General features: G+C 37.2%; 4 protein-coding genes across 4 annotated transcripts; 3 read left to right on the top strand and 1 right to left on the bottom strand.

Moving 5' to 3' along the window:
- Nucleotides 1-780: 780 nt before the first annotated feature.
- LOC106325052 lies at nt 781-1,798 on the bottom strand. Its single transcript, XM_013763076.1, has one exon. The coding sequence runs from the start codon at nt 1,723-1,725 to the stop codon at nt 874-876; it is 852 nt and encodes a 283-aa protein (XP_013618530.1). The 5' UTR covers nt 1,726-1,798; the 3' UTR covers nt 781-873.
- Nucleotides 1,799-3,924: 2,126 nt separating this feature from the next.
- Nucleotides 3,925-8,971, top strand: LOC106327382 (serine/threonine-protein kinase EDR1-like). Its single transcript, XM_013765523.1, has 14 exons — nt 3,925-4,505; nt 4,963-5,403; nt 5,499-5,602; nt 5,726-6,308; nt 6,418-6,487; nt 6,580-6,801; nt 6,898-6,938; nt 7,061-7,129; nt 7,229-7,329; nt 7,508-7,586; nt 7,686-7,853; nt 7,950-7,999; nt 8,079-8,255; nt 8,420-8,971. The coding sequence occupies exons 1-14, from the start codon at nt 4,056-4,058 to the stop codon at nt 8,523-8,525; spliced, it is 2,661 nt and encodes an 886-aa protein (XP_013620977.1). The 5' UTR covers nt 3,925-4,055; the 3' UTR covers nt 8,526-8,971.
- Nucleotides 8,972-9,125: 154 nt separating this feature from the next.
- LOC106323173 lies at nt 9,126-9,889 on the top strand. Its single transcript, XM_013761331.1, has 2 exons — nt 9,126-9,152; nt 9,368-9,889. The coding sequence occupies exons 1-2, from the start codon at nt 9,126-9,128 to the stop codon at nt 9,887-9,889; spliced, it is 549 nt and encodes a 182-aa protein (XP_013616785.1).
- Nucleotides 9,890-11,433: 1,544 nt separating this feature from the next.
- Nucleotides 11,434-11,962, top strand: LOC106323171. The gene has a single exon (XM_013761330.1). It carries the CDS (start codon nt 11,438-11,440, stop codon nt 11,960-11,962), a length of 525 nt encoding a protein of 174 aa, XP_013616784.1. The 5' UTR covers nt 11,434-11,437.
- The last annotated feature ends 3,138 nt before the right edge of the window (nt 11,963-15,100 follow it).

Below are 15,100 nucleotides of genomic sequence, written 5' to 3'. Positions count from 1 at the left end.
GGGAAGCAAAACCCGAGAAGATTTTGGACTCAGCTTTTCCTTGTTGAAGAAAGGGAGAACACAAGTGATGAACATGATGCTCCATGGCAGATTGAAGAGCTTGGACAAAGCCTTCCGTGTGACTTGTTCGTCAGTGGTAACACATGGGTTCAACGGAGATTACCCTCTATAAACAAAGCACAACAGCGGTGGGAGAGTCCTCCCGACTCATTGCTGGTGAACAGAACAAACGATAGGGAAGAGACACCAAGAGGACGAGAACGGAGAACCAGATCGATGGTCCTCGTCGTGTGCTTCATCGGGATCTCCTTCCTTCACAGAACATGAAGAGAAACAAAGCAGAGCAAAAACAAAGCAGTAGCGTGAATAGCAGAGAGCAGAGAAGAAATGGTGGCCAGCGCCGGCGATAAAGAACCTCACCGGCGCCGGAGATAAAGAACCTCACCGGCGCCGGAGATCGTGAATCGCAAGGTCTCCTCGATGTTCGTATCTGAGAGAGAGGCTAGGGGATTTTTTGACTTAATTCAATATTGTCACTTTCTATTTTGCATTTTTAAGGTTCTGTCAATGTTAGTATATTATTATGATCTTTACTTCAATGCTCAGTTTTGAGTTGGGAACGACTAATGCAATCACTGCCATCTCCAGGTTTTTAGTACTCAATTCCTTATATTTCATTTATAATTTTAAATAGGAAACTCCCAAAACAAAACAAACAAAATCCAAGAAAGGTTTTAGCAGCTGTGAATTCTCACTGACTCTTCTCTGCAAATTCGTAACTAAAAACTGAGAAACAAATCTTCTTTTGAGATCATTCCAAAAGTAATACAAAATCCAGAAGAAACCAAAAATAAAAATTCCAATTGTGAAAATTTAAAAACTCCATTCCCAGACCTTGACGCTCAGATCAGACTTACACTTAGTCCTCTTCGAGGTTGCTACGGTCGGAGTTTTACCTTTTGGTACTGTCCCTTCGAACCCTTGACACGTCACTCTGATCTCCACTCCTTCACTCTTCACCTTCCCCATTCGCAGTTTCACCATCGTCCGCATCACAATCTCAAACCCCACGCGCGCACGCGCCAGATCCGACTTCAAACGCCGAGCTTCTTCCGGATCCAGCTCACGCGCCGGCGCAGACGCCGCGATCACGCCCCGAAACGACGTCTTGTTCTTGTTATCGCTGAAGAACGCCGGAACCGTCCCGTTCGCGACCGTCTGGCCGGACTTGGCGGACTTGACGGTGACGGCGAAGGGGTCGTAGGAGAAGGTGAGGTGGCCGTTGGGATTCTCTGAGAGGAGAGTGAAGTTGAAGAAGGAGGAGAGGTGGGAGACGGAGGTGTCCGACGCGGTGGTTAAGTTAACGCGGCTGATACGAAGCGACGGGACGGAGAACGACGGCGGACGGGGGCGGTAGATCACGTACACGGCGGTGGCGGCGATCGCTGCCATGAGGGCGAGGAGGAGGAAGATCAGAATCGACCAGAAACAGCAGCAGCAGCAAACTCGCCGGCAGCTTGGCCGAGATTGGTGGTGATGACGGCGGCTGTAAGGCTGCGGACGGTAAACCGGCCGGTTAGCCGGAATGTAGGTTTGTGGTTTTTGGTTAGCTGTGCCGTTTGCTGTTCCGTTACCGTTAACGGCAGCGGGAGCGGGAGGAGGTGCTGGTGGAACGCCGTCAGTGGCGGTTGGTGGCTTGGAGGCTGGGAAGACTCGGTCAGTCATCTTCTTGTCTGTTTCTTTCTCTCCCTAGACAGATCTGAGCAGCAGACAAGATAGAGAGAGGGACAACACAGTGTTTTGTATGGAATCTTAATAGCTTTAAATGTGATATCATTAATTAAATTATAGAATTCTCTTTTTTTTTTTTTTTGATCAAAATAGAATTCTCTTTTTTATTGTTTTTTGGTTTTCGTTTTTTTTTCCTTAGGTTGTTGTGAATGTTCATGACTTCCATGCCAAGTCTGTGAAATCTTTATTGGGCGGTAAGAAATTATTAATAATTTGTTATTCCATAAAAAAAAAGCTGCCCCAAAGTAAAATACAGTTTTTCAATACAGAATTTTCCAGTAAAATATGAATAATTGTTATGAGATATTTTTGAGAAAATAATTAAATGAGGAATGATGGGTAGAAGAGTAACATTATGGTGTAATAAAATTTTAAAATTAAATAAAAAATTGTAAAATAGTAATCCACCGACAGGTAGTGGTAGCAGTTCACTTTTTTTTCTTATAAAAAAGGAGTGCACGCAATTGAATAAGTTTGAATTTAGAGTTAGTGCAGGTTTAAAAAAAGGTAAAATTAAATGAGTGCAGATATTGTAATAAATACTACTAGATTATGGATCCGAAGGTTGATATAATTAGAATAAGCCATTTTGCTCAGAGAGAGTAAATCCCAAGTCAATAAGTACTTGCTTCACTGCCTCATCGGTAATGCTGCTATGATTTCAATGATGTTAATCCTTAATTTCGAGTTCTCAATTCCCAAGATTAGCATATACGTACTCCGATTTAGTAGCTTTAACTACAGACTACAGTTAATGTCCATCCATTATCTTACCCTTCCATCGAGTGGGCTTTTGGACTAGCATAAGACTTGAGTTTCTGGGCATAGTAAGAAATAAAATTTTTGGGCCTTATATGTAGTTTTTCTTCTAAATATCCATGGGCCTTGAACTTTTTGCACACTTGTTCTATCCTCTTGTACACTTGTTCTATGCACAGCTTCTGTTTAACATATACATTAACCTCACTCCAATGTGATTCTTAGTTATATAGTGTTGTTTCATCTTCACTTAGGAGGTATCAGAACTCATAGATCTTCTATAAAATTTATAAATAATCAAACATAACACATAGTTCAAGGTTTAGGTTAGCCAAAATTTTCAGCATATTTTCCCCGTTTGTTCCATCCAGTTTACGTTTTACATACCACCGGTTTAATTATTACCGGTCATATCAGCAGATATCCATACCGTATCTGACAGGAATTAACTTAATTAGTTTTGTTAATTTTTGACAACTTTAATTTTACTAAGATCACACATGCTGACATTCGAAGACCATTTGATTTTTTTCGAAGGTCTATGATTCTATAAAATCTGACATTTTGTTATTATTTTAGATGAATTATTCAGAATCAGTACTGAAAATGCTATTTTTGATTAGATATAAGCTAAGACTATAGCTAATTAACTAAAACTTGGAAGGAAAAAGATCACGTTTTTTTTGGATCAAGGAAAGAAAATTGGACTGAATTTAGATATTACTTCTCGTGATTACGTTAGGACACATATACATGGAAGTCTTTTTTTTTTTTTTTATCAGCGTATACATGGAAGTCTATGGCTTTGATTAGCAATCATCATTTAATCGCGAAATCATGACATGAAAACAAAGTTACAATAAATAAAAATTAAAAATCATCTTATATATATAGAGGACTAAATAGAATACTTAACAAACTAAATTTCTGAAATCAGATTTAGTCAAATAAAGAAATTGGTATCCAAAGAAGACATGATAGCCTGTATACAATTTAACTGCAGAATACTTATAATTCTTTTGTCATGGTTTATATACTACTTATACACATAAGTTACTGATTACAACAGTGAATTTTTTCTTCTGTTTTTAGTAATAAAATAGTTCGAAAATCAGAGATTATCAACAGAAAAGAGGTCTAAAATGACATTAAAAAACTCTTATTGATATCAGTTTTAAATAGTTTGGACTTGTAGTAAAAATAGTCAAAGCTATTCTAACCAAGTGGAGGTGGCTTGCCGAATAAGAGTGCGCATTTTTAATCGAATCCTACTTACTTTCGAAGATGTCGGCGCACGTTAACCTCTAGTATTTATCCATTTATTTTATTATTTATCTGTGGAAGTATTTTCTTTTCTTCGTTTTTTCATTGGACGTTCAATTATTTTATTTTCCGAGAAAAAAAACGCTAAGCGAAAGGAAGGTTCATCTCTAGAGAGATAAACCGGAGGTTTTTAGAGAGAGAAAGAGAGAGAAACAACAGATCACTCCGTCGTTGACGATTCGATGTCGAAGATGAAGCATCTTCTCCGGAAGCTCCACATCGGAAGCAGCAGCGGCGGAGTCGGCGACCATCACAGGCTAGACGATTCGACTACGACTAGACCGACGACGATAATCGATCCCAGCCCTGTTCCGAGCTCTAGCCCCAGCCCCGCCTCCACTTCCTCCGTCTCTTCTTCGTCAGGCTTCGGCAACGCCTCATCGACAATGCCGAGATTGGAACCGTTTGAGCCGCCGGGGCGTGATCTGACGGCTGGGGACGGCGTCGATTTCAATCTGATGGAGGAGGAGTACCAGGTCCAGCTAGCTATGGCGATCAGCGTGTCTGATCCTGATCCGAGAGAGAATGCAGATACGGCTCAGCTCGACGCCGCTAAGAGGATTAGCCTCGGCGTTTCGGCTCCGGTCACCGACGCGGATTCCGCCGTTGACTTTCTATCGCTACGCTATTGGGTATAGACTCTGTATTTGACTAGTTTAGGGTTTAGAGATCATTTGATTATCATTGGTTTAGAGGAAGTTTTGATTTAGGGAGTGTTCTAAATCGCCTGCCTAGTCAGCAAATCGGATATGAGCAAAACTATTTTAAAAAATCGGTTTAGGCATTCACGCCCGCCTAAACAATAATCCTCTCCAAGAGTAACTATTTTTAGAATGTAATCAATTGGAGTTTTAGGGGTTTAGAGAATCTGATCATTCAATTCTCAGTAGTTTAGAGGAATTGAGATTTTGCTGTAACTGATCATTGCTACTTAGGCTCCGAATGTTTCTAACTGCCCCGCACCGCACTTAATAATAGTAACAAACTATCTCTATATATGTTTTTGTTACTATTACGAACGCACCGTACCGCACGTTTGTCACTCGGACTCTTAGGCTTATCATGCTGATGCTTCTTTTTTTATTGTAGGGACATAAGGTTATTAACTATGATCAGAAAGTCAGGGATGGTTTCTACGATGTGTATGGGATCACATCCAATTCTCTTTCGCAGGGGAAGATGCCGCTTCTCGTGGATCTTCAAGCGATTTCTATTTCAGACAATGTTGATTACGAGGTCATTTTGGTGAACCGGTTGATTGATCCTGAACTGCAAGAGCTGGAGAGGAGAGCATATGCTTTGTCTTTGGAATGTCCAGAGTTTGCTCGTGGTCAGGTGTCGAGTGTTTTGACTCAGAAAATTGCGAATATAGTTGTGGAGCAGATGGGTGCCCGCGTGGAAAATGCTGATGAAGCGTTGAGGAAGTGGATGCATCGAAGCTATGAGCTGAGGAATTCTTTGAGCACTACTGTTATTCCACTTGGGCGAGTTAATTTTGGTCTTGCACGTCACAGGGCTTTGCTTTTCAAGGTTTATAACTAGTTAACAACACTTTTCAACTTGTTTCTAGCTTTGGTCGTGGACCTCTATGGTGAATCTAAATAGCTCTTTCTTTTTGTTTCTAGGTGCTTGCTGATAGGATTAATCTCCCGTGTATGCTGGTAAAAGGCAGCTATTACACTGGAACTGATGATGGGGCTGTGAATTTGATTAAACTAGATGACAAAAGGTATTCTTTTGACTGCTCTAGTCAGCTGCCTTCTGCTCATATTCTAGATTCCTGATATTGAGCTCAGTGTGTATGTGATGGTAGTGACTTTTTGCAGAGTCCTAATTCATTCTTTACTTGCAGTGAATACATTATTGATTTAATGGGTGCTCCGGGTGCTCTAATTCCTGCCGAGGTTCCGAGCAGCTTTCTTCCAGTTGCTTGCACCGATACGAGAGTGTTTCCTGATGATCTGTTGCAACATTCTTGCCCTGTTCTTGAGAAAGAAACTGAAACACCAGCATTTTCAGTTCTCGAGGAAACAGATTCCAGACCTTCTGGTATGGTGGCAAACTTATTCACTGGAAACCATGAAGAAAACAGGGACAGATTCGCTGTTGAAAAACATCAAACGGAGAGGTTTGAGCATGACTTTGGAAAGCTAATGCAAACACAGCAGATATCTGGTGAAAACTTGCTGCCATTTTCTGGGAAACCGACAAGTGCACAGAAAGTGAAAGTTAAGAATGTCTCGAAATATGTCATAAGTGCAGCAAAGAACCCCGAATTCGCGCAGAAATTACATGCTGTCTTGTTAGAAAGTGGTGCATCACCTCCCCCAGATTTGTTTATGGATGTCAATCCACAGAACTTGAAAGGGAAGAGTTTGCTTCAAGAATTTCGGCAAGAAAGTAGCAATTCTGCTGTTCCATGCTACCCAGAAAAGGTAATCTTAGGATACATATCCTTTTGAGCACAAGTTTCTTTTAATTCTTTCCCACCTGCCACTTGATCTGTTTCTGAAGTCTTTATTTATTTTCATCCGCACTGAATAGGTTGGATATCAATTAGCTGAATCTGAAAGGAACCCCACAGCATTGCAACTACCAGCTGTTTGTACCTCAGGTAAGGGATAATATTTTCTTAGCGGTACGGTTAGTGCCTTTAAGCAACTGTACAATGACAACGATATTGTGAACCTCTCTCATTTACAACAGCTGAGACTTACCAACAACCAGAGGAGGTAGATTTTTTTATGGAGAGAAACTTTGATGTGAATACGGGTAAAGTTTCTTCACCGGAAAAGATGGAGAGCACTGCTGATGGGGAGCCCTCTGTTTGCGATAGACATGACCAAGGAATTAATCCATTTCTCGGTGAGGCTGCAAAATGGGAAATTATGTGGGAAGATCTTCAGATTGGCGAGCGGATTGGTATTGGTAAGGTTTGGTCTGTCAAATAGTAGATTTCCCTAGCAGCTGGAAACTTTATTATATACTAAAATGTGCCCCTTCTCTGTGTTGTTTTTGTTGCAGGTTCATATGGAGAAGTTTACCGTGCAGAATGGAATGGAACTGTAAGTTATGTTTTGGAGTATCATCTGCGGTTTCTAAAACCCTCTCGCCCATTTCCTTCCAGTGAAGGAGAATCCTGTCTTATACATGGATTTCTTGGACGAATTGTGCATTTTTATTTCAGGAAGTGGCTGTTAAGAAGTTTTTGGATCAAGATTTCTCTGGTGATGCATTGACACAGTTCAAATCTGAAGTAACTCCAAATCATTTATTCGTAGACATCTCGAGTTCTGTAGAATTACATGCAATCTGTTTAATCATACTATGAATGTTTTTTATTTTGTTCTGATAGATTGAAATAATGTTGAGATTGCGGCACCCAAACGTTGTTCTTTTCATGGGAGCAGTAACACGGCCGCCAAATTTCTCCATCCTGACAGAGTTCCTACCCAGGTTAATCCTCATGCTCTTCTTTTACAATTCGTGAACTGATCACTTGCTCTACTAGTTTGATTTCTAGTTCTCTTTTATCCTTGAAGTTGTCCTTTTCTAAGCATGATGCTCTCTTTTATTCATAGTTTTAATATTCTTCTTTTGAACTTAATTTTTATACTTTCATGATACTATGCAGGGGGAGTTTGTACAGATTACTCCATCGACCAAATCATCAGCTTGATGAGAAGAGACGAATGCGGATGGCACTTGATGTGGTATGCATGGGTTTCATTGGTTGAACAGAAGACTCTAGAAAGTTACTGCTATCTAGCAGAAATCATCTGACGCTTGGTCTCTATCTGATTGTATTGCAGGCAAAGGGTATGAACTATTTGCACACCAGCCACCCAACTGTTGTACATAGGGATTTGAAATCTCCGAACCTTCTTGTTGATAAAAACTGGGTCGTCAAGGTTTGTGACTTTGGATTGTCGCGCATGAAACACCACACTTATTTGTCTTCAAAATCAACTGCAGGAACGGTCAGTTATAACTCAAATAGAGCCATTCCTTATTTCTCTCAGTCATAGTAACATGGTAACTTACTTGATAAAATGTTATGCTAATTGGTTGTGCAGCCCGAGTGGATGGCTCCAGAAGTGTTGAGGAATGAACCAGCAAATGAGAAGTGAGTGAAATTTTCAAAGCCAAGAGAATCTTATACATTTTAGTATAAAAGTATTTGACTGGTGTGCTTGCATGCGCAGATGTGACGTGTACAGCTTTGGTGTTATATTGTGGGAACTAGCTACTTCGCGCATCCCTTGGAAAGGTTTAAACCCGATGCAAGTCGTTGGAGCTGTGGGTTTCCAGAATCGACGCCTTGAAATCCCAGATGATATTGATCCAACCGTTGCACAGATAATCCGTGATTGTTGGCAAATGTAAGTTTCACTTCCTTATTTAAAAAAATCCTTAAAAATCTAGCAAGTAGCTTGTATGGTAGTATGAATCCATGGTCGGTGTCTGTCTGGGATTAAGTGGAATCACTATATGCTATGACGCATTTGGGTGGAGAGAGTTAAGATGTTGAGAATGTGTTTTATAGGGAACCGCATTTAAGGCCATCGTTTACACAACTGATGAGAAGTCTGAAGCGGCTACAGGGACTAAACATAAGCAACAGAGGAAACACAAGTGAAAGTTTGATGTAAAGATATTTTAGACCGAAGCTGCTGATGCATCATCACCTGGTCTTGGTTCAAAGAGCCAATTGGTAGGGATTGCCACTATTTTTCTTCTTTTGCTTTTTCTTTTGGGTTGGTTTTACGGTCAAGATGATGAGATGAAAGAAAGATTGCCGGGTTAGGAAAAGCTTGTGGAGTTCAATCGAAGTGGGAGCTCAACAAACATAAAAAAAAAAAAAAAAGCCCTATCAAAACCCCCTCTTTGTAATTACTATTATTATTGTTGCTATTAGGTAAATGAACAGGAGGAAAAAAAAAGATGATGAAAAAGAATACAATAGTCCGTACTTTTATTTCTTTTGGTTTGAGATTTGACCCCAAAATCAGGTAAATGTAAAAACATGTGGGGATTAATGTTTTAAGAGCTTTATATAAGCTATAGGCTAATCATATAAACAGCTTCTGATACTAAATATATATGTACTGCATTCTTGTATATATCGAGATAACCAATCTTGCCCAGTTGCATCCAAAAATCTTGATAGTTTGTATTATATACCAAAATTAGTTTCTATAATTACAAATTATAAGTCTAAAATTATATAAATATATACACACATGTTAGCAATGCATTTCTGTGCATCTGGAAGGAATGTGAGTCCATCCGAATAACTAACAAATTGGTTAAGTCAACTGTGATAGGAACATCAAAGTCAAAACACAAAGATTAGTATTATAACAAAGACAGCAAATTTAGCTTATAACACACGGTTACGCGATTTCTAAAATTGTCCAAACCGTTTCAATAAATTCTAGCTTTTTTCTCTCTTTTTAAATATTGAACATCCGAAAGAGGATCATTAAACAAGAAACGGCTGAAAAAAATGAAAACCCTAATAATATGGTGCCTTGTATCCCAAGCAATCATTCTAGCGGGAAACTCAGCCGAGAAAGGAGACGTTGATTTTTCCATACTAATAAAAAACGAAATGTACAACTTCAAAAAACCTTCCGTTTTCTACCACTGCCGATCCTCAAAGAAAGACCTCGGATGGCACAAGTCGCAACCATCTTCCGAGTTTCGTTGGAGCTTCGAAGTTCCTCAGTTTGGTAACGGCGTGATGGTACACAACTGTGAGTTCAGGTCGAGGCTAGGAACTGCTAATATCGAGATCGAGACGTTGTCCACTACGGCTATTCTATGCGACGGGCAGACATGCAAGTACGCTATTAGACGTAACGGGATTTATTTCATTGGTTATGAGTTGTATTATCCCTTTGGAGGGATTGTTGAGCTGTCTAGGCCTGTTGAGAAGCTAATTGAGCCGTGGACGCCTTGGTCACCGCATCAATTGAGATATTTGAACCGTAGTAAGCAGAACCATTCTTGATTCGGATCCTTGGAGTGCCAGTATATTAAATTATTGATAAAATGAATTCATTTGTAAGTGATGTAAATGAATTCAATATATTTTGTTCGGTTTTGGAATAAAGAAATATAAGTAAATTGTATTGTATTTTTGCTATGTACTTGTTCGGTATAATTAAGCACTACTATTACAACGTGGAATAGATAAGTCTTTGTTAAAAAAAAAAAGGAAGAGATAAGTCTTAACGGTCTACTCTCCATCGTCACGTGTTGATTTGTCACCTAACCCTAAAAACTTTTGTGCCGATTTATTAATAAAAAACATAGACAAGAGTTCATTACAAAACAAAAGAAAAGAGAGCTAAATCAAGAAATCGGAATGAGGAGCATCCTTGTATCATCCTAGCTTTACTACTTGTACGTTTTGAAGTTGTCTGAATCGACATAATGGAAAAATAGACACATAAAATGCGTTTCATGAGACCAAAGATCATGCGTTCCTAAAATGGTGTTAGCGTTTTACTCTACGTTGGTACGTGTAGCTTAGCCCAGAGCCTAAGACTAAAAGACTAACTCAATTAGAAAATAAGAAACGATCTGATTTCAGTTTTTCACATCCAAATAAATTATATCCTAAACAGAAAGAAAAATATTCAACTCCTTCAAAATTATTTATCAATTACATAAATTTTGTGAAAAAAACTTTCAACAACCAAAAGAGACGAAGCAAACATGGTTCTGATACCAGGATAAGTTTGATGGGCTTCCAACTTAAAACCAATTGGCAATTAGTGGATTGGCTCAAGTCTCTTATATATTACTCAAGCCTCTTTCATATTTCCGATGTGGGATCTTCTCTTCAATACTCTCCCTCGAGATAATGGTGCGTATAACCATTAATCTCGCAGAATCCATCATACCCCCTCCAAAATCATGCTTTATTTTCTAGCGATCTCGGCGGAACTAAACCTTATATGAGCCATCAGCTAATGGAATGACCGGGCCACTGTTCGGGCCGGAGGCCCGTTCTGATACCAATTAAAGTTGCACAAACACAAAAATTATAATAACTTCTCTTCTTATTAGATTTAGAAACTCTCTCAAAACTAAACCTTTGAATGTGTTTTTCTTGATGTTACATCTCTCCATGAGACTTCTTTATATAGGACTAAGCTACATCTTTTCCTAATAATAATATGGAAACATTGCTAAGCTCGATATGTTTTCTTTTTTCCTTAGCCCATCAAACTTCACTTTAATGAGTTAACTTTCTCCTCAAGTTAATTGGAATGATCAGACAAAGCAAACCTCGATCAAAAGCTGGATTTAACACCCTTACAAAATACAACATATTCTAAAATTACAAACCAATGGCAAATGTTTTTAAAAGAAAACTAAATATTACCAGAAGTTTGTTTTTTTGTTAGATTTCTAACAAAACCAAACCGACGAAAAAGGGGAAAGAAAGCTCATTTAGCATAAACATCGAAAACAAACAACTACTTTCGTTTACATATAAGTCAGAAAAACCAAAAAAAAAAAATTAAAAACATAACTATTCAAGAGAGCTATGGGGTCCGGGTTCAAGATCGGATCAAGTTTCCGTTTAGCCACCGCATTCACATGGTGCCTTCTCATTGCATCAACCTATTTTCCATTCACCACATCAGCAGCCCGGTTTGAGGTAAGAAACGAGATAACCAAATTCCCGGGAAGAAACAGACAACTCTCGTTTGAATGTTGGTCAACTACCAACGATCTAGGCTTGCATGCTCTCAACCCAGGAGAATCCAAAAGCTGGTCGTTCAAGGCGGTATACATCAAGTTACCGTTCATGTACACGTACTTTCAGTGCAGGTTCTTCGTCGGCTTTGGCTCGCCTGATGGTCAGATCGCAACTGTTTTTGCTGGTGAGAGAAAATTCAGGTACGAATGCGATGATCAGGAGGAAGAGTGCATTTGGGTGGTGAAGAGAGAAGGGTTATATCTAAGGAAGATCACAAGGGATGATAAAGGCCAAAGGCTTTACGAAGACAAATTGAAACTGGCTTGGATTGGTGGTACTAACTACTTCCCGATTTATGAGGATCAATAATCATAACATTTCCATATAAATAGCAAACATCTTCTATTTGTTTTTTATTTTATTTTTTCAAACATCTTTTATTTATTTTCCTCTTTATGTATTTTTTTTTTAACACAAATTACTTTCATTTAGTCTCAACTCTTTCGGTTACAATAAAAAGAGGGAATGCACCATTCTCTTTGATTCAAAAGATAAAATACAATAACACAAGTAGATAAACAAGATAGTTCTTTATGAGAAGATGACAGCGAATTCAAGACGAAACTCGAATGCATCGATAAGGCTTTCACGACAAAGTCAGACAGCTGAGAAATAGTCACACAAAGAGGTGACGTTAGCACCCAATCCGCACTTCGGAATATCGTCGAAACGAAATCCGTTGCATCTTCAGGCCCCGAACGAGTCGCTCCACAAGATAGCCAAACGGTTTTAGATACGGATGAACACTTCTATTTAATGTTTGGAAGGGAAACACTCCTTAACAAGGAGGTAGTGGATGAAAAGGTTCGCTTCTCCAAGCAGAAGTATACTAGTGGTGATGAAGGAGATCCCGGTGAACCCATCGGTGACCGAGCAAACATTAATCTCTTCGCATAAGAGAGATAAGGCAATCCAGCTTCGGTAAAGAACCCAGAGAACCCATCAATAATCTTTTGGCAATTAATCACGGAGACTAAAAACCCCTCACAAAAACGTGGACTGTGAAATCAGTGGGTTGGGCTTAGATGTATACTAAGCAAATTCGAGATCAATACACAATCAACTCTAAGCAATGAAAGAGCATGTTGTTCACACGGGCTTAGATGATTACAATAAAATACCTGAAAGTTTTTTTTTGCTTTTTTGCTCAAGCTCCATATTTTGGGGCCTTCCAAAGTTTGAAAACAAAGTTTAACAAAATTTCCAGAGAGTTGCAATGGAAAAACAAAAATTCTTGAAACAAGCCATGTTATATATTAACGGAAGTTTCATTAAGTTGAAACCATACCTTTACTAGAGTTTAAACTTAAAAATGATAATGTAGCTTTAGATTGACACATGTTTTTTTTTGTTATTTGTTCATAAGAAATTTTAAAATCAATTGGGTTTTGGTTGAAGTAGTAGAAAAATACTCTATCTGTTTCAAAATACATTTATAAGTGAATGCACAAGAATTAATACATGCACTTTTTCTTAAAAAGTAACATTAAAAATATAAAGTAAAACTAATTCAACCAATCATAAAAACAACTATAAAACATCATTGGTGACACAATTTTTTATAAAACTAAAACTAATATAGAAATATCAAAATATCAAGTATTTTGAAACATTTTAAACTCTCCAAAACATTATCTATTTTGAAACGGAGGGAGTACATGTTATATTCGAAAATGATTTGCGATATTGTCAGATGAAAGCCAATATAAAAAAAAAATTTGTAATGCTTTCAAAATTAGTAAACAAGTTTTTTTTAAGCAAAAAAAAAAACAAGTCTTTTGAACATACAAAAGCTAACGCACTAGCCACCACACGGGTGACGAGGCTCACTCCTGTCACTGAGTATGAAATTCAGAAAAATAATAAACCATAAAAGAGTCATATTGAGTATGGCGTGGACATCTTAGCCAAACAATATCAAAAAAGTTGAAAATTGTTATGAAATAACTTATAATTTATAGTATCGAGAAATTTAAATAAGAGTAGAATTTAATACCCGTAGGAAGCAAATAACACTAGTATAAGGGAGAGAGTTTATTATAAGGAAGAAGAAGAAGATGTAATGGTTCTTTGATTATAAACTCTTGTTCTTGTTTATGGTGTACAAAAGAGTGAGATGAGTGATGGTATTTATAGTGAACAACAATACATAAAATAACAAAGATAGTGCTTAATTTGGTAAATGAGTGGGTGATCATAGTGTTTGATGAGTAGATGATCATAGTGCTTGAGTTGGTAAAGGAGTGGATGATCATAGTGCTTGAGTTTGGTAAAGAAGTGGATGATCATTTCAATGCTTAATTTATAACAAATAGATATTTTTCAATATATATGCATCATAAAACAATTTCTTGAAGAAATTTTACTTTTAAACTTAACATCCAACATAGTTGGCTTTATTTACCGACTTCAGGTCTTGTAATCTTTAAATGCAAAATACAAAATGAGCTTTAGGTAATCTCTTCAGGTGATAATACCTTTTTTATATATATTATCTTCCAAAACTTATGGATCTTTTAGAGTCAAGCTTTAAACTTAAAATCCTCAATATAAATGGTAATAAAATCAAAATATTTCAAATATATATAAATATGTATTAACAAAGGTGTCTTATTATATCAGAAAATAAATAAAACTTTCATAGTAATTATTATATAGACTATATTATTACTCTCATGCTTTTTAACAAAGTTTAACCTATCAATCAATTTAATGAACAAATTTATATCACTGCCAACTTCATGCAAATTGATTTATCTAATCAAGTTTGTTAAACTTGTATATAAAGCATAAAAATACTTATCTTATAAACAGAAGTATATCGGCGATGAAAGTTTCAGCTGTTCACGTTTCTGAATTCACTGATAACTTGTACATATCTTTCCGAGAGAATACACAATCCTGAAAACTTTAAATTTTTGCTCATATAAACATGGCCATTACATTAGTAAATATCAACATATAATCCAAATTCTTTTATGATATTAGACCAAAGACTAATCGACAACAAAACTAACCGATTACAAATAATTTCTTTTATGATGTAGACCATGAATCATAAAGTATGTTTCCTTAATACCATTAAACCATGAAGCATATTAAAGTATAATAAGCAAAATTTAATTCATCAAATAACTATTATTCTTACATATAGACAAGCGTTGATATATATATATATATATATATATATATATATATAAACGCTTGTCTATATGTAAGAATAATAGTTATTTGATGAATTAAATTTTGCGTATTATACTTTAATATGCTTCATGGTTTAATGGTATTAAGGAAACATACTTTATGATTCATGGTCTAACATCATAAAAGAAATTATTTGTAATCGGTTAGTTTTGTGGTCGATTAGTCTTTGGTCTAATATCATAAAAGAATTTGGATTATATGTTGATATTTACTAATGTAATGACCATGTTTATATGAGCAAAA

The sequence above is a fragment of the Brassica oleracea genome, chromosome C2 (genome assembly GCF_000695525.1).
Source record: "Brassica oleracea var. oleracea cultivar TO1000 chromosome C2, BOL, whole genome shotgun sequence".
In the NCBI taxonomy this organism is placed as follows: domain Eukaryota; kingdom Viridiplantae; phylum Streptophyta; class Magnoliopsida; order Brassicales; family Brassicaceae; genus Brassica; species Brassica oleracea.
Note: the sequence above shows the minus strand (reverse complement) of the source record. Positions and strands in the feature narration are given on the sequence as shown.